This window comes from Parasteatoda tepidariorum, chromosome 3 (assembly GCF_982258835.1).
Source record: "Parasteatoda tepidariorum strain Cologne lab strain chromosome 3, Ptep-v5.0, whole genome shotgun sequence".
Classification (NCBI taxonomy): Eukaryota; Metazoa; Arthropoda; class Arachnida; order Araneae; family Theridiidae; genus Parasteatoda; species Parasteatoda tepidariorum.
The window spans coordinates 42,071,980-42,091,679 of record NC_141757.1 but is presented as its reverse complement, the minus strand read 5'-3'; the positions used below and the strand labels follow the sequence as shown (position 1 = coordinate 42,091,679).

At 26.4% G+C, this 19,700-nt stretch overlaps 2 protein-coding genes across 2 annotated transcripts in view; one reads left to right on the top strand and one right to left on the bottom strand.

Annotated features, from left to right (window-relative positions):
* Nucleotides 1-1,447: 1,447 nt before the first annotated feature.
* Nucleotides 1,448-7,119, bottom strand: Alg2 (alpha-1,3/1,6-mannosyltransferase Alg2). Its single transcript, XM_016063115.4, has 3 exons — nt 6,452-7,119; nt 3,969-4,166; nt 1,448-2,940 (listed from the first exon to the last, which is right to left on the bottom strand). Exons 1-3 carry the CDS (start codon nt 6,942-6,944, stop codon nt 2,441-2,443), a joined length of 1,191 nt encoding a protein of 396 aa, XP_015918601.1. The 5' UTR covers nt 6,945-7,119; the 3' UTR covers nt 1,448-2,440.
* Nucleotides 7,120-7,219: 100 nt separating this feature from the next.
* The window catches only part of Ltn1 (E3 ubiquitin-protein ligase listerin), a 46,672-nt gene continuing 34,191 nt past the window's right edge, over nt 7,220-19,700 (top strand). The window contains exons 1-11 of the mRNA XM_087159152.1: nt 7,220-7,495; nt 7,927-8,139; nt 8,677-8,775; nt 8,883-9,113; nt 10,568-10,620; nt 12,822-13,002; nt 13,147-13,320; nt 14,735-14,922; nt 15,404-15,551; nt 17,251-17,970; nt 18,753-18,981. Of these exons, the coding sequence (XP_087015278.1) occupies nt 7,451-7,495; nt 7,927-8,139; nt 8,677-8,775; nt 8,883-9,113; nt 10,568-10,620; nt 12,822-13,002; nt 13,147-13,320; nt 14,735-14,922; nt 15,404-15,551; nt 17,251-17,970; nt 18,753-18,981 (2,281 nt within the window). The 5' untranslated portion in view covers nt 7,220-7,450. The remainder of the gene's footprint in view (nt 7,496-7,926; nt 8,140-8,676; nt 8,776-8,882; nt 9,114-10,567; nt 10,621-12,821; nt 13,003-13,146; nt 13,321-14,734; nt 14,923-15,403; nt 15,552-17,250; nt 17,971-18,752; nt 18,982-19,700) is intronic.

The following is a 19,700-nucleotide window of genomic DNA, read 5'->3' as shown; positions in this document are numbered from 1 at the left end:
GTTACATTAAAAAGAATTCCAATTGTAATACTTATGGAAATAGAACAAAAAATTCTTCATTGTATGCAAAAGGGAGGTGATAAAGACTATCAAATATTCAATCAAAGATTTCATGATCATACTGTAAAATCGAATTTAGCATAAAGGTTTGGGCTTTCCTCCTTTCAACTAGAGAAGGGCTTTGCAGTAAAAAAAAAATTTAAGTGTTTTTTTTTCTTTTATCAAACAACATGAGAGGTCCAGTTAATTTTTTTTTTTTTGTCAGTTTTAATATTTTTAATTATGGGCTTAATAAGGCTCAATAAATTTTGAAATAAATATTTCCTAAATGTTTTAAAATACAAATTTTGATCATTCGATTAATCAAAAACTATAAGCATCATATAATATTTTTTTTAAAAAATGAGAACAAATGCAACTACATAATGAAAGACATGATATTTAATTTATATTGAAATTGAAGCTAATAGTTTTTGTGAGTATGAAAAATACTGTTTCGACACTTTATCATTTAAGTCACAGCAAATAGTTTTAGAAAATGTCATAATAGTTTACTAAAATATTATAATTATTACTTCTGAAAAAGTAAAAAACTTGTTTTTCTTTTTAAAGTAAACATTTCTATGCTAGATATGCTTAATTTAAAACAAAAAGTATATTGCATTTGATATCATATATTACTATTTTCATACAACTTTCAGTAGCTTAAATATCTAATTAAACATATTTAAGGTTCAACAGTCATAATACCAATCAGAATTCTCAAAGGGAACCAAAATAATTAGATTCATTTTGAATTCACATTTAAAATAAAGAAGATTTGAAAATTACATTTTATATACGAAATCAAGATGATTGATATCAAACAAATAATTTAGATACTTTTTATATGAATAAAAGTTTGTCACAAAATTTCAAAAAAATCATTAAAAATATTAAATCCCTCAGTAGTTGGAAAAAAATGTACCCTAAAATAATAAACCATTAAAAAAATCAGAAAATGGAACTTTTCCTTAGTTTTCAAAAGTCTTAATAAATAAAAATAGAGATTAAAAGAATGCATGTCTATTTTTGCATTGGCTTTTAATTGCTTGCATTTAGTAAACATTAAAAATTATAGAAACAGAACTTTTTCATAGTTTTCAACAGTCAGGATTAAAACCCATTTTGACTAACATGATAGAGAATTCTTCTTATCTGGAACAAGAGATCATCTGAGAATTCTCCTTATCTGTTTTCACATCAAGCAAGTGTTTTTTATTCTTTTCAAAAATGAAGTAGTAACTAACAGAAGAAAATATTCATTTAGTTAAAACTTATAACCACATTTATAATAAGAAATTGTTTTTTCATCGCAGCATATAAAAAATTCAGGCATTAATGGGCAAAAATTGTTAAATCCCTTTTCCAGCATATAAACAAAAGCCAACAAGATAAAAAAAAACAGTTAAACATAGAAATTATTTATTTATTATTATAATTATAAACCCAGAAACTATTCAACAATATTACAACATATATTTAACAAGAGTAATTGTGACACAAAGTAAAAAACCCTGAAAATTTCATGTGTGAACACTCGATTTCAAGATACCAATTTATGTAGTATACATATTTAATATAATTTTTTGAACTAAGATTAATAATTAAATTACCTACCAATGAAGAATATCACACTTTTATAGGAACTAATTTAAGAAAAAACTTGGTTCTTACAAGAATTGTGATACTAGATTATAAAATCATGAGAAAATGAAGCGCAATGCTGGATTTTAAGAACGTGAAAATAAAAATCACTATATTCACTCTTTAAATCGTGTCAATACGAATAGCGATACATGACTTTTAGATCTCGTGATTACAAATTACAATAAATACGAACTTTCAAATCATGTATAAATATGAAAATCAGTGTTTGATATCAGAAATGCATGAAAACAAGTAGCCACATTAGATTTTTAACTCGCGTGAATGCAATTCACAATGTGTAACTTTTAAATCAGGTAAATATGAAAATCAATGTTTGATATTAAAATCATGTGAATGGGATCATAACGGATTTCTGCATAATTTTCAAAATTAAAAATGGTATAAGTCCAATAAACCAAAAAAAAAATTCGAATTGGCTGAAATATCATAGGTATGAAAATGTCCGGTTAACGTGATTTAGCGAAAGTTTCAAAATTTAAATTTTAGATAGCAGAGCTCTTACTTTTTACTTAAATCTTATTTTAAATTGTGTGAAAATTGAGAAAACAGAATACCGCCAAATTCAAGGAAAATTCACGTTCACTGATACGAAAAACCTGGAATACAATCCCCCCTCCTGATTTAAGGAGAAATTCATATTGATGAAACAAGAGATATTTAAAATATTTCCTCAGAACATCAGTTACCTTTATACAAAAATAAATAAAATAAAATAACAATTATAAATTTTTTAAAGATTGTCAATAACAGAATTAAGTTTTGAAGCAAAAATGGGAAAAGCAAAGTGACGGCGCACATGTTCAGAGGCTATTGTACCTAATTCACGAGCTAAACTATGATCCCGTGTCAACAACGCCATTTTTTCAGCAAATGATTCAGCAGTTGGATCACATAAGTAACCAGTTTGTTCATTTAAAATAGTTTCAAGAGGGCCACCACTATTGCATGCAATCACAGGTCGACCAAGTAGCATAGCCTCAATGGGAACAATTCCAAAATGCTCATTTGATGGTGTGTATAAAACAGCAGTACAACAATGAAAAAGCATTCGTTTTGCATTGTCATTCGGAGATTTAAGGAAAGATACATTGTCTTGCAATTCAAGCAGCTCAGCATGCGTCTTCAGTTCTTCAAAGTATTCCTTATTCTCATTTACTCTCTCATCAAAACCACCAGCTATAATAAGATGAACTTTGAACTCATCAGGGGACATTAATTTTTTCAGATGCCCTATAAGAAATGAAACAAAAATATTAAATTGATTTATTTCATTGAGAAAATGTTTTTTTTTTTTTTTCTAAAAATTAGACAGCCAGTTTAAAAGAAATAATAATCCTGCTTGCATAACCTTAAAATTTTGATTAGAAGTACAACATTCTCTAAAGATATTTACATATTTTTTCTTTTGGAAATAATATGGCCAGTCAAAAAACAAATTTATAATAATATAAACTTCACAAGTCAATTTTTAAAAGAAAAATAACAATCTTGCTTGCATAACCTTAAAAAATTTTAAATCACTTCATGCAATAAATTTTTAAAACTGGAGCAGTTCTTATTTAAACAAGCACACACATTTAAATATGCTTTAAATCATATTTAAAATATACTTATTTCAGTTCCATTTAATTTAATTTATTATAAAAACACAAAAAGGAGCTAGAAAGAGTTACAATTTGAAGAAAATGCTAAAAGTTGCATCTAAAAATAAAGATCCAATTTAAATTTTATATTTTTATCACATTTTACTAAGTTGCTTAAAGTTTTTAGCAGAAATAAAATATGCAATATTGTTTAAAAAATTATTTTTACATGCATCTCATCAACTAATAAGATTTTTATACGTTTATAAACAGAATTATCAATCTCTATTTCAAAATTTGTAACTACTTCAAAACTTTTTTTAATCAATTCTACGTTAATGAGCTAATTAAAATTGAAGTAACAATGCATATTTAAAGGTAATTTATAATTTTTAAAACAACCAATTACAACTATACATATACATATTCAATTTAGTTTGATTAAAATTAAATCATTTTGTAGTTTTCAGCTTCTTCTTTAGGTTTTTGATAGTTTAAACCAATTTCCATTTATCTTTCATAGTCCTTAACTAAACACACATTTATTTGGTCCATTAGGTTCTTATAACTGGTTATGAAATCATATATATATCAAGATAAATAAAAAAAATCGGATTTTGTAAAACACCATAAATGTTAACAAAATAAATAAATATATAAAATATATTTTGATACCTAGAGCATCAATAGCCAGTGATATGTTCTTCTTTCTTTCATATCTATTGATAGATAAAAAAATAGTTGTTGCTTTGGTTTTTATTTCTAGTTCTGCATCTTGAATAGGTCTTAGAAGAGCATTCACATCAATTGTAGGATAAATGACTTTTATATTTAACTCACGTAGACTGGAAAATGTCTTCTTAAATACTTGTGCTAATTCAAAAGAAAAATATATAAAGATTAAATAAATAAATAAAAATAATACAAAATTTTTATTAGAAAATATCATGAGTAAACAGCAAAATAGTTTTTATGTTTGTGTGATTAGCTTATATTTTTGAAGTTTTTAACAACTTGCAACAAATGTTACTAAATGATACTTAAGTAAACTAGAACAAGGTACAAAATAATAGTAGACTGATAAAGAAAAAATGGAGTAATGATAGTAGACTGATAAAAAAAATGAACAGCAATGGCACAGCACTTAAGTCACAGAGCTGTCATTGAGAAAGACAATTCCAAGTAGAGACCTAATGCCAACCAGCATCAGATCAATGATAATTAGTTTTTCTGGGAAGTAAAGAAAGCTGATGCAAAATGCTTACTTCATTCCCATTTACACAAAATTCAACATTGATCACAAAATTTTGACGATCGATTCATTGATCACCTTAACCTCCATGACCCACAATGAAGTCTTGGAAAATTGCTTTATTTTTTTAAAAAAAAATTTTAAACAAAGCACTGTTAAATATCATGAAATGTCTCCTTTAAATTCAGAATTGAAACTGTGTCAAGTAAAAAATAAATAATAGATATTAAAACAAATAACAATGTATACAAACAAATAACAATCATAATAAACAATATGACAATAAAAATTCTTGTGTACTTAATCATTTAGATCAGTGATTTTCAACTGGCGGCCCGTGAAGTTTTTTTTTTTTTTTTTTTTTTTGTGGCCCGCGAACTAAAAGATATTAGTTGTCATTTTTTTTCGGACAATTCTCGTAAAATATTTTTCTTGTTACAGTAGGGAACCGATTATCCGGAACGATCGGGACCATCGCTATTCCGGATAACTGATTTTTCCGGTTTTCGGAATCGCTACAAAAAGACGTTTTTTTATTGTTAAACCCAACTAAAAAAAAAAAAAAAAATTGGAAATAATCTTAAAAAGAAGAAAAAACAATGAAGTAATACACTAATGATTATTTCCAAAATGATAGTAAGGTGAACATCTTTCAAAAAAGAAAGAAAAATCCTAAAATCTAATGAGTAAAAAAAAAATTTTTTTTTTAAATGGCGGGAAAATTTATCGAATTTCGTTCCGGTTTTTTGGTTTTCCGGTTTTCTGATTTCCGGATAACGGGTTCTGTACTGTAATAAAAACCTAATTTCTTCGTTTCTGTGAAATTTAACATACCAATGGCGCAAAAAAATTTATTTCTCAGGTTTTGCATCCAAGAAAATATTTATTCATATACAAAAATAATCACGTAAAAATAATCTGTTTGATTTCATTCTTTTGTATTTTGTGAATATAATTTAGCATGTGTGTATCAAAAATTTTCTCGAGGCGATTATCCGATTTAACTTTTTGAAACCACTCATTTTGGACGAAAATATTTACACACACATTCGTAAATTTTAAATTTAAAATGTAAATATCTATTCTCTGATGACATTTTGTGTGCTACTATGTATGTTTTATACTACCAACCTTTTTAAAGTTTTATATCTTAACAATTAGATATCTGTTGCACATTAATTGTTTAATACATAGGTGCACACTAAAGTTATTGTAGCTCACTTTTTTTAATATGCAAGTAAATATTTTTAAAAATCTACTTCTTATTTTAATTTCTAATTTATTTTTGTTTCATACTCGTACAACTTGGTAAAAATCTGACAGTAATATTTAATGTTCCTTCAAACATAAAAGAATCCAACATAAAATTTTGATAAAGTTGCGACCCGCCATTTGATTTGTGTTTTTAACTGTGGCCTCCGGCCTCATGTAAGTTGGAAACCCCTGATTTAGATGTAAATATGTCAGAAAGGGTTGTGTACATTAGGATACTGCAGAAGTCTGCTAAAAAAGTGTTATGAGCATACAATGAATCTATCAACAAGTAAGTGGGAAAGTAATTACATAAAATATGCCTATAACTCACATTTCTCAAACAAAAATAACATGAGTAATATTATAAAACCCTGGCACAAAGTAGGTATTTCCGTGTTGATTTCTGCTTGTGCCTACTAACTTCAGCAAGACACAGAACGATTTTTTAAAAAGATGAGAAAAAAAAACATTTTTCTTAATATATTGGGCTTTTCCCGGTTGTTGGCTACGAGTTTCACCGTTCGAGTTGGTCCCTTTTGTGACATTTTTGCTTCAGAGATTATCCATCTCTCATAACTTCGTGATTATTTTGGTTTGGTTACCAAAACGGAAATCCTTCGAAAGCAAATACTTTATAGAATTAACAGCTTACCAGTAAAATTGCTATTAACTAAAACGGTATCTGCTAGTCCAGTTGTCTTCTCTTCCAACCAGTCTAATGGTAATCTGTATAAGTATTTTAACCACGATTTTCTATCAGTTAACAGTTGGTCCGGAAAATGACAATAAAAAACAACCTTGATATTCTTTAACTTAAACACAGGAATGCAAGCTGAAATTATATCACAAACAACCATATCAGGGTGAAAATCACTAAAGAAAGTAAGATAAAAAGCAGCATATATCATTCGAAAATAAGCGCAAACTGCAGTGAATTTCCCAAATATATTCCTAGGAAGCCAATCACCAACAACAAAAGTCTCAAGCGATCCGTTTTTAGTTTCTTCAAAGCAATGGTTTGGATCATGATGTGTAGTGAATATACAAAGTTTATGGCCTTTGGACTTGATAGCAAGAGCTGCATCAACAATAAGTCTCTCAGCACCACCAATTCCTAAATCAGGATGCAGAACAGCAATTTTCATTGTACTGTTAAATAAAAAATATATTAAAATAGCTCTTTTGAGACGATATATTAGATTATTCGTGGAACACTTTTTTAAGATAATATTTTACATTATTCGTGTTTAGACCGGCAAAAATAATATACGTCAGCTGTCAACAATCACGCTGAGTTGTTGATATATGGTCGGTTGCCATATGGAGTTAAACTATACTAAATCTAAAAACTCTGGTAACAGGTATTTTCAGTTATAACAGATATTTAAACATACTGATTACTGCGCTACCTGCTCACAGTGATATAAAGCTTCAAAATCGTATGTTATCTCTTGTGTTGGTGTTTTACAACAACCTTTCTTTTTCTTTTTACGATATGTTTTGAAAACAATCGACGTAACATGAGTTTCACCTCAGAAAAATTTTCCACTTAATTTAAAATATTAAACTTAAATTGTTTACAATTTAAACCCAAATAATAAATAAATTTGTGACTTATTTATCATTCTAACTAATTTAACTTAATAAGAAAATGGGTAAAACAAATAAAGCTCAACGAACTAAAGGAAATACCAGAGTAAATATATATATTATTATTTATAAATAATTATGTGTCAATTAATGAATGTCATTTATCAGGAATATTGAATTCAGGTATCACATTTTATATTGATAGATATCCATGTTCCACACATGGTGATTTAGTTCCTAAATTTAATTGTCCTAATTTTGGCATAAAAATAATTTTAAATGCCAAAACAAATTTGTCTACGAAAAACCATATCAGTTATTATTTATAAAAAAAGGTAATGGTTATCAGCTGTTTCTTCATATTTAATACACAGGGATATTTTCATACCTTGATCTGCTGTGCCAAAATCATGATTGGCAAAAATAGTCAAGTTACATTTAAATCGTCTTTAATTTCAGTTTACAGAATTATGCATCTTGTATTAAATAATTTGTATTATATTATGTGATGTTTTGGATTATTTCTTCTATTTCTAGCCTTCTAGTAGCAGTCACAGTGCTCAACTTCTCTCTTTAAGCGGAAGAACAATTAATGGGTTCATAGGTTTTAGTAGTTTAGAAAAAGATAAGGCAAGTTATGTACCAGCCACAGGACAGCAGATATCAGATGCATGTGAAAGTTGTGTTGATTCTGACTTCCGTATGGTTATGAGAAAAATGCTTAAAAGGGATGCAGTAACAAGATTGAAGGTTTGTTTACAGTTACCTTTCAAAGTTACACAATTCCTCTTTGCTTTTTTATGTGACTCAATTGTTTCAGTGAGTTCAAAAAGAAAAAAAATTCTTATGTTTGTATAAATTTTAATAAATACTTACCTTTATCTAACTTCAATCCAATTGATCCATGCTAATATACTAAGACAAAATTATGAGTAGTTTCATCTTAAAAGTTGTATATAATTTGGCTTCTGTTCCAAATTTATGTACCCCTGTACAGTATTCAATTTCTCTAACAGGATTAAAAGTATATTTTTGTAACTTCTGTTGTAGAGTTTATGAGAAGATAAGAACCAAATTGCTGAAATTAGTTATGTTTTTCAAAAAGTTAATTTTATATCAATAAAAACTAAAATGGAAAGGAAATGTGCTAATAAAATACTGAATCAATAATGAAATATAAAAAATTTCTATTTTTAAATGATGTTGTTAAACTAAAGATGATATTAAGTCAAATACCAATTTTACCTTGAATCTAAATTTGATAAGGTTATGCATTTTATTTTTTAGGCATTGCAAGAATTTAAAGACTTCTGTTCTGAGAAAGACTTTGAAGTTGTAAAAAATGTTATGCCTTTTTGGCCACGATTGTTCAACAGATTAGCTTTGGTAAGAATATCTCTTCTAGGATTGCTTTTGTTTATTTGTGTTTTATTCACTATTTTTGAACTAATGAAATTGAAAGTTGTTATGTAATACCATTTCTCTTTTTATAGGACACAGATCGACGAATAAGAGAAGCAACTCATCTAGCAAATGGGGAACTTATTTCTAAAATTAAACGAGAAATTGCTCCATATCTCAAAAGCATAATGGGAGTTTGGCTCCTGAGCCAGTGTGATTTATATGCACCTGCGGCTAGTGCTGCCCAAGCCACGTTTGCTGCCACATTTCCTACTGCAAAGCAGTCTGATGCTTTACTCCATTGTAAAGCAGAAATATTTTTTGTGAGTTGTTGTTTTTTTTTTTTTGTTTTTTTTAATTTTCCTTTTACATAAATTTCATATTACTAGGTACAGTCAGTAAATAACTACAATTTCATACAGTTTTTTTAATAAAACTCAAAAAATTGTCCATAGTTTAGGTATCTAAGCTATCATGACATTATATGCAATATGTCTTGCTAAAACACTTCGTTGCTGTTAAAACCAGTTAAAGAGACACTTCTTCATTTCATCTGTTTGAAATTGTGGTCCTTGAAGTGCAGTTATGTGAAAGTCATAAAGGAATAGGGCTAGATGATTATGTGGGCGCTCAAGACTTTACAATTTAGTTTCTGTAAAAGTGTGGTATGGAAAAAAAAAAACTAGTGAGGGAAAAGTGGGTAAATCTTTTTTCTTACTTTCAGAACTTGTTTTCAACCCTATCTCCATTTTTTAAATAAATTTTTAGCTTAATAACCTCTATCTCATTATTTATCGGCTGTGCCGAATATATTCATACAGTCAAGCTGAATCTAAGTTGCTTTTTTTTTTTTATATTGAATTTTATTTTTAACCGTAATTGAGAAACATTACTCAGGAATATGATCAGGGCTGATTGTGCTCTGGAAAAAATCCGGATTACCGAAATTTTCGCTTACAGTGATCTGGAAGTTTCCGGAGATCGAAGCTCCAGACGTTTAAAAAAATAATTTATCACAGAAGTTTCCGGAAATCAAATTTTCAAAGGTGGAACTTAAAAACACAGTTTATTTTATTTGCTTGTAAGGGAGAGCCAGAGAGATACTTTATAAGCTTATATTCATGATTAATATTCATTTTTTATCAGTAAATAGTTGTTATAATCATAAACTCAAGAAAGAAAGACATATTTGTAAATTTTAATTACTTCTCCAGGTCATCATAGGTATGTGTAAATGGTATAAGTGTATGTAAAATTTTAAATATATTTTAAGTAAGGTAAGAAATATTGAGAAAAAGGAAAAAAAAACTTGTTTAAATTTTTTCAATTTAAACTGTTTTTTTTTTTTTTTAACTTAAGAAATTTCTGAAATTTTGACTTGGGCTCACAACCACCCCTGTGGTGAGAGACTAAGAGTTTTGATTTTAATAATTGCATCAATTAATGTAAGAATATTGTCTAGCAAATGGTTATGTCATAGTTGAAAAGATAACTTTTACTATTAAAAATAAAAATAAAAAATCAGTATTTTTCTTCCTATCAGCAACATTTTATAAAGAAAAATTAATTTTCTTGAAATTTTAAAATTTAACCTCTAACATATTGATATTAGTTGTTCTTTCATTCAATGACAAGATTATATTTACAAATGAAATGACTGATTTTTATCAATTTTGCAATTCAATTATTTCTTAATTTAGTTACATTGTAATTGTAAAAATTTATGTGTGCAGTTTTATTCATATATTTTACAGTATGTTATTATCCTCTCTTTCAGTATTTTAAGGATAATTTATTTGAACAAACAGCAAAGACGTTAAGCGAACCAAAGTAAGTTGAACTATTATGTTTTACCAGGAGCTCTGTCCCTCTCTCCCTATGTTCACCAATCCCAACAATTGCTGCAATCATTGTTATCACAATTACATTTTTTTTTTTTTTTTATTATAAAATTGATCCAGTTAAATTTAAAAATATGCAACTGAAAGATCCCAAAATTTTTATTTAACTTATTTACTGTTTAACAATTGTAAAACAGTTTAAATAAGTTTAGTAAATTAAATATGTTAATCTTATGAATCATAATATCATTTAGAATAATGGATCAAAAGCATAATGATAGTTAGAAAGTACCAAGAAAAGGTAATAAATAAATATTATGGGTAATTCCTTTAACGAACAAAACCAATATCTTCAAGGGAGAATGTTTTGTACCAAATGATTTTTTGCCTAATGAACATGCACTAACTACAATCAGAGTTCGTTGATTTAAATCAGCTTGATTTAAATCACGATTTAAATCATGATTTAAATCAAATGATTTTTTTAAAAAAATCATTGATTTAAATCAACTAATTTTTTTTATCTATATATATTGATTTTAAAAGTTAAAAAACACTGTTTTAAATTTTTGATACTTTTATTGTTTTCTTTTCTTAGTATTAAAATTTAATTTAAATAAATTGCTGCATTAATTAATTTTAGTTAACGAAATCACTTTCTTGGTGTGTGTTAAATTGAATATTGAAATTACATGTGAAATTACATTTTCACATTTGAAATTACATTTTTAAAAATCTTTTGATTCTTGAGATTGAAAGTACAGATTAAAGTAAACATTTAATGCTGTCTTAATATAGACTTGCATAGCTGTAGAAAGTAATCAATAAACATGAATTTCTTTCAAAAAATAATACAAATAATGTTAATTAAAATTCTACCTTTTGAATGAAAAAGCGTGAATTAAAATATACATCATATTTTATTGGTGGAAAATGCATATTTCTGAAGCTTGAGGTTATATGAAAAAGAAATTACCCTAATATGCCAAAAACAGAAAAAGAAAGAAAAAAAGGCTGATGAATTCAGATGTTTTTTTCCTAATATAGTGTCATTCTTCCTTTTCAAAGTCTATTTGACGCAGTAGGGTTATTAATTGGTATTTTTTTCTCATAATATGTTACAATATCTTTGACATTATCTGATTTTCTATAAAGAAATTTTGTGAAAAAAAAATTCCTATGAGTACATAGATTTTCTAATTTTTTTTTTTAGCTGAACTTATCTATTTTGATATAGAATTAAAATTGAATATTTTAATATAAAAATATATAGATTAAATATTTATTTATTTTTTGACGAATAACTACATTTATAAACACAGTCTGCTACATTTATTTTGTCATTTTAAAAAACAAGAGAAAAAAAAAGGAAATCACAATTTTAAATAAAGTTATGGTTTGCTAATAGAAACTTTGTTTTAATAGTTAAAGTACAGGGGTCTGTACAAGCCAAATTTACTACCGTTTAACGGCACCTTTATAAATTCAACTTTAGGAAAAATGATAGAATAATCACACAAAATACTTTTTCTTAAAATTTTATTTTTGTGTCTCGTAAGAAACAATAAATCCATATCTTTACTATATTTGTGTTGATTTTTTAATATAATTTTTAATTTTCACTAAATAGGTAACTCTTAGAAAAACCCAGACAGACCCCTGAAGTATTTTTTAAATTCTCTATTTCATCTAGTCTTTAATCATGCATTTGTTTCAAAATGATTGCTATGCATTCAAAGCCATGTATTATAATGAAAAAATATTTTAGTTAGAGCTTCTAAAATATTGTTACAATAGAGTTTTAATATTAAGTTAATTTGATTCAACATTTATAATTTTTTTAAATCATAAATTAAAGTTCTTACAGTGTATTTGAATAAAAATCAAAAAAATCTGATTTAAATCAAAAAAATCCGATTTAAATCAAAAAAATCTGATTCTTTTGATTTTTTTTAAAAAAATCACGAACCCTGACTACAATAGAAAACAGTTTTATACCATTATGTCTTTAAGTTATTTGTAGAAAGAAAGTAATTGTTTGAAGCATGGTACATATTATAAATTTAAACTTAAAAAATTATGATTTATCTTAATAGATATTTGAACTTAAAATAAACTAATAATATTAAATAATTGTTTTGTGTTTTAATTTTATAATTATAATTTTTATTGATAAATTCTTAATTGTAGCTCTGCCTCACCTGAAGACATGGAAAATAAATACATCTTGGTTATTTCTGGCACACTTCAAGCTCTGAAATTGTTTTTGAATATTGTTGAGAGAAGTGAAGTTGAAAAATTGCATGAGGATTTTTGCAGTATCATTGCCGAGAAAAGGTTTTGGAAGTTTGCAAAATGCAAGGAAGCTCAGGTGCTTTAATTATTTGTCTTGTATTAATTTATATATTTGAACATTGAATGATATTTTATGTACATTATCTCCTTTTTCTCAAAAGTTTGTTTATTTTTAGACTGCTTTAGAAGAATAATCTTCTTGTCTACCTTTCATTTTTAGATCCGTGGTTCTTGGTATGCATTAATGAGTTGCCTTTGTCAAAACATCCATGGAATATTTTCAACCATGGAAAATAAATTAGCCACCACTGTCTTCAGCTCTTTATCAGAAAGTGATCCAATAGTCGCTCCTTCTATTTGGGAAGCTGCTTTAAGTATTGTCGTCAATTTTGAGGTTAGACTAGTTTATTATTACCAACTTATTGAAATTCCCATCTTCATTAAATTTTAGCATGAAACCGTACAATATTGTAGTAAATCGAGATATTTTTTTAATCATTCTTTGTAAATAGATTTCATTTGAATTTTAAAATTATTTGCATCAGAAAAAATAGTTTTCATAACTTATGTTTTTCAAAGCTAAGAAATGAAAAAAAAAATTGAATCTACAGTCAATTTTACCTCACTACTAATGATTATTGCCTTTTTAGGGAATGAATTTAATGATAACCATTTAAAACATTGGCCCAACTATTTTGATCTTTGTCTTGAAATCAAATTTAATACAAAAGTTTTATGAAGGTTCAAGAAAAAACAATCAAATCAATCATTTTTAATGTATTTTAAATATAACAGCAAACCATAAGTTCATAGAAAAGTATTAAGACTTAAGGTTTGTCATATGTTCAGATATAGTATTTGATGTGTAAGGAAAATATTTATAAATAATTGTCCTTTTTTTATATATATATATATATATATAATATATATATATATTATATATATATATATATATTATATATATACAATATATATATATATATATATATATATATATATATATATATATATATATATATATATATATATATATATATATATATGTATTATAGTTTTTTGGACAGATTGATAAATTATTGATCTTTTAGAGACTTCTCGATTTTATGTAGTATTAGTTATTTAATAAAGTGTATTTACCATCATTTACAAATATTTTATGAATATTTAAAAAATAGCAATCAAATTAATTGTTTTTAGTGTATTTTAAATACAACCCATAAGTTCATAGAAAAGTATTAAAAAAGGTTTGTCATATGGTGTCACACAAAGTATCTGATAAGTAAAAAAAATATTAATAATTATACTTTTCCTTTAATAATATGGTAATTTTTACAGATTGATAAAATCATTAGTCTTATGGAAGCTCCTAGTCTTTTATGTAGTATTAGTTATTTTATAAAATTTATTTACCTACTCTAAGTTTTAGCTTGATAGTTAGTGTATGAAAGCTCAAATCATGTAATTGCTGTGTAGTCAGAGATTTGTATATTAAACTTATTATTTTTCATCTATTTTCTAGTAACAAGCTTATTGTTTTAAGCTATAGAATACTATAGCTTAAAACAATAAGCTTGTTACTAGAAAATAGATGAAAAATAATAAGTTTAATCTTTATTATATGTGCACTTTTACACCTTTACTGCTCCTACTCTGTCCTGTAGTGCAATAAATGCTAAATTTAAACATTCATAAACTGATACATTCATCCATTTTATAGCTATAAATTGTATTCTTATTATAGAAAATGCTAGATTTTTTATCATTATTTTTACGATTTATTTAAACATTTCTGACCTTTTTGATTATAGAACTGTTGGCAAGAAATTAATATAAACAAAGTTGTGCTTCCACAACTGTGGTCCCTACTGGAAAATGGTGGCAAAGGAAATGCTCAGGTTCTTTATCCCTGTCTTCTACCTTTCCTAAGCAAACTTCCTTCAGAAATTATAGGAAATGAAAATATTATTTTAAAGTTTTTTGATTCTCTCAAAGAAAGGTGAGAAAAATATTAACATGACTTTTTATTTTAAACTATTTACTCTGAAAAATGTAAAAAATAAAAGATGGTTTCTATTTAGCTAATAAAATTTTTAACTTGCTCTATTAATAAATGTGATAAGAAACAAGTTTTTTTCATTCTAATATTTAATTCATGCCAAACTTATCTAATAGATATTTTTCAATCGCGATTTATTTTTTCAGTCAAAAACTGTTTATCTGTCTGTATAAATCTACATGCAGGTTTTCTCTGTAGATCTGCAATTCTACATTGATTGCAGGTGTCTGCTGACCGATATGTTCATTTATTAAAGTAAAAACTATTTAAAAATTTTAATTTTATGTTTCTTAAGTAGCCTATTTAATTTTTTTGAAAAATCACAAAATCAAATGTAAATTATTTTCTTTTCTTAAAACTTATAAAGTTACAAACTGTGTACCAGGGCTTTCGAATGCATTTTTCCATTTTATTATTATAGCCTTTTTCTGGACAATGTGAAGAAGTCTCATATAGAATGTGATGCAATTTTAACTGCTTTAACAGAATGTCTACAGTATATTTGCTGTGTCCGTATAGAAAATTTGGAGCTTAGCTCATCCATATTGAAAAAAGTTCTTCGATTTCATGTAAGATATTGTGTTTTTTATTGTATCATTGTAATTTTATGTGTAAAGTCTAATTTCTTCTTTCAGAATACTTTATTATTCGAAAATAAGTGAGTTTAAAAATTCAATATTAGAATAAATCCCATAAAATTCATTATATCATTGTTGCTTAAGAGCACAAAATTTTCTTAAATATTATTAAAATCAAACGTAAATAATTGAGATATGAGATTTTTGACTTTGCTTAAGATTCAGATTAAGTTTGATTGCTAAGACATCATATTTTGCTGCTGAAAAATTTCATTTATCAATCCTATTTTTTTTTTCTCCAATGGTTGATTGATTTCAGTCTTTATTCTCCCATGTTTTATATTGGTATACTACTGATCAAAATTACTTTCATTGCTTGCTTCCATTTTTCAATGGTTCTTTTCAAATTTTGAAATAATTTTCCCTGACAATGATATTGTGGTATATATATTTTTTAATTTTGTTGTGTAAAAATTTTGTTTTAAATAAAAAAGTGAAAAATTAAAATTTAAAAAAAAAAAGGAAAATTCTGATTTTTGTGACCATTTAAATCAGTAGTTAGGAGAAGGATGATATTGCTTAATATGATCCTATATACACGCTTAATATGATCCTATATATAAGCTGTGTTTACCAACTGGCAAGTTTACCCTTAAGCATTGGGGATCTGATTTTCTTACCTCCTGTTTAAAGATACAAAATATCAAAAGGAAACTTTTTTAGATTTTCCTTATATCTGATAAGGAATGCATAATCCAAATTTGCGACTATCTAGGTGAAAATCTGTTATTTAGTGTTACTTCGAATTAGGCTAATTACCCAGATAATTGAACATCAAACCAATTTTTAGTTTTTTATTTATTTAAAAAAAAGTGTTCCGAATTTTAGTATTCTAACTAAATGGAATGGTACACAATAGGCAGAATTAAGAGTTACTGATGAGTGAGTGTTTGTTTTATATATATATATAGGATTATACATACATACATGTATAATCCTTTCTTTTTTTTTAATATTCACGTGTACTCTAATTTAACACAATGGACATGACCTCACAAGTATTTATAATTTTGTATTACTGATGAAAAAGTTAATAAAACTAAACTTTATTAAATTTAGGTATATGATAAACATAATTTCTTTTTATTTTGTTTATATCTTAGGGATTTTTTTAATTTTATTTTAGGGATTATTTATGAAATGTATAGATTTTCTTTCTTTTGTCAAACTGGATGTTAACAAAAATTTCACTTCATTTTATATTTGAATTATTCAAAATAACTTAATGATTTTGAGTATAAAGCTCTACCCAAAGTTAGCTATAGCAAGAATGGTATCAAGTGAAGGTTACATAACTATTTGTCAAGCTTTATTGTAGAAAAGGAATTATAAAAGGAAAGGGGGGGAAAACAGCAAGTTGATTATGGCTATGTAACTTACTTATTCCTTAGCTCTGAGTCTTGTGTTGGAACCATGACCTCCTTCACAATTTTTCTCCAAAGCCTTAGGGTTTTTGCTTTGATATTTTTTTTATTTTTAAGGTCTGTTTCAACCTCATCAATACATTTTTTTTCGGTTATCACCGATTCCATTGACTTGTATCATTTTTCATTAAAAGTCATTTTTGTTATTTTGTTTTCAATAGATAATAAACTTAGTACAATCTAATTTTTTCAATACTTTATTGTAGGTTGCTGATTTAATACACAAGTCTCTGAGTACTAAAGATGCACATCTTGCAACTTCTAAATTGTATCCATTAGTTGGCTCATTAATATGCAAAGTGGAATGTAAGTGTTTTACTACAAAAGAAGTTTCTGAATGTTTTTCAAAGGCCATTGAAGAGTTTTGGGAATATTTGCTACCAATATTTTATGAAGTCCTTGATTCACCATTAGAAAGTTCTAAGAGTGTGCATGCTATGTATTTGTCCTATTTTTTTAATAGTATATTAGTTCCTACAGAAGCCCTGGTAAAAGCAGAGAAACCTAAAGTTCGATTTGAAGATGAAGTTTCAGAACCTGAATCTTCTAATAACAGTTCCATCATTAGAACTATGGACCCAAACAGTGTTATTCTGTCAAATAAAAAATCTCAATCTTTTGCTCATATTCTTAAGCTTAGCAAATATTTGTGTGACCAAATTGGGGAGAAATGTGACATCTGTTATCTTAATCTTTTAATAGAAGTTTTGGCATCAGTTGCAAATGGCGAGCTTTTGTTTGAGCTTATAATGCAAACAACTGCACAGAAACAGAAAGATGTTTTCTATCAGGATACGATTGCAAGATGGTTGGAAAAAACTGATAATAATTTGCAAAAACTTAATTGCATTGCTGAACTTATTTTTATTTTATGTGCAAATTCATCTGAGGAAGAAGTTACAAAAGTTTGGAATTCAGTTTGCCAGGTAGGAATTTTGTTTTATTTTTTTCTTGGCTATATTTCCTTCTTGTCTTGTAAATGATAAACTTTTAAGCATTTAGTACAAATTATATAACTGCTATAGTGAATATAATTTGGAAGAAAGCTGTGCTTTGAGTTTAAAGACCTTGAACTGTGACTCTGCTAAGGAGCTTCAAAAAACGCCATTATGTTGTTTTAATTCTTACTTATTTTTATATTTTTTAAATAAAGTGTCATTTTTGATATAAGTGATCGCGACAAAATAATCAATATAAGTGATCGCGACAACAGTACATCAAGAATTTCCTAAAATAAATTTATTTGAATAAAATAAATCATTATATTTATTTCAAAGCATTTTGATTCATATCATCTAGATTCGCAAAATACATATCACAAATTCTATTATAATAAATATACCTCCACCATGTGATGAAATTTTCCTATGCTGGTAATAATTTTTACTTGTTCATGTAAGCATTTATGTATAATTTGAAATTTTACCAATTAAGGTTCTTTTTCTTTCTTTTGAAGATTAAAATTATAATTTTAAAAAAAATAGTAATAATTTAACCAGTAAGTGTTTGTCGATTTTTAACCAATACTCACAACACATTTGTAATTGTTAAGTCTCGTGTGACTATAGTTCTGATCCTAGGGTTATAAAATTGAAATGAACATTGTTTCAAAATCAAAATCTATTTTTCAGTGTCTTTATAAATTGTATATTATAATAGCTGTTCAAAAATTTGGAACTTTCAATTTGATTTTCACATTAACACCTAGGTACAAAATGCTGCTCTTCTACAATGTCTACTCTCTAAAGGTCTTTCCAAATATGTTGATTATCCTCTTTTCCATCAATGGATACAGGGCACAGTCTTCATTACAAATGTGGAATATCTATTGATTCAGTGTCTAGAAGATATTCTTAACAAAGATTCTATCTCTGAGAATGATCTGAATCCAGTTCTAAATGTATTTAAAATATGTATGAAAGCAAATCTATTTGAAAGTAACTATATTTTTCTACTCTTATCATTTTAAGTTCCTATTTTATTCTTTAGCAACAAATCTGTAACTTTTACCATTGAAGTTTTTTTTAGAAATTGACTAATTTGTGGTAATGTTTTAAGATAAAAAAAAAAAAAAAAAAAAAAAAAAAAAAAAAAAAAAAACATCTACTCAGAAAATTAGTTGACAGCATCATATAATTCCTATACAGTTGGACTACAAATTTAGTTGATGCTGTAATCAATATTTAATTCAATTACTCTAATAATATTCAAGAGTTTTGCTTCTTGTGGAAAAAAAATTATTACCATGCATGTGTAAAATATATTAATTACCTTACTATCACTTAAGAGCTAATTAATCACTAATTATCACTTAAGAGCATGAGATAACTTAGGATTTCTCAATATTTTAAAAAATAATTGTTATGTTAAGGGGTTAACCATCAGAGCATATAATTCCCGCACTTAAGCTAAATTATGCTCGTACGAGATTAGCTTGTAGTTGTTGGAATAATTTTTCAAAAATATCTTTTAATGTCACTGTTTATTATTTTATTTAATGCTGCATGATAAACATATTGTTATCCTGCTTTAGAGCATTCAAGAAAATGTTAAAAATATTTAATTTTTTATATATCATTTAATCATTAATATTAAAGCATACCCTTACTATTTTATGTAACTTGTATTTATGTTTATGCAGCCAATTTTACTTTTT

Bases quoted from the DNA above. Each gene is read 5' to 3' on its own strand.
- Alg2 (XM_016063115.4), bottom strand. From the start codon at position 6,944: ATGAAAATTGCTGTTCTGCATCCTGATTTAGGAATTGGTGGTGCTGAG. The intron at 4,167-6,451 runs GTAAGCTGTTAA...CTTTTGAATTAG, and splicing joins AGTTAATAGCAATTTTACTG to CACAAGTATTTAAGAAGACA. The intron at 2,941-3,968 runs GTATCAAAATAT...CATTTCTTATAG, and splicing joins ACTGGCTATTGATGCTCTAG to GGCATCTGAAAAAATTAATG.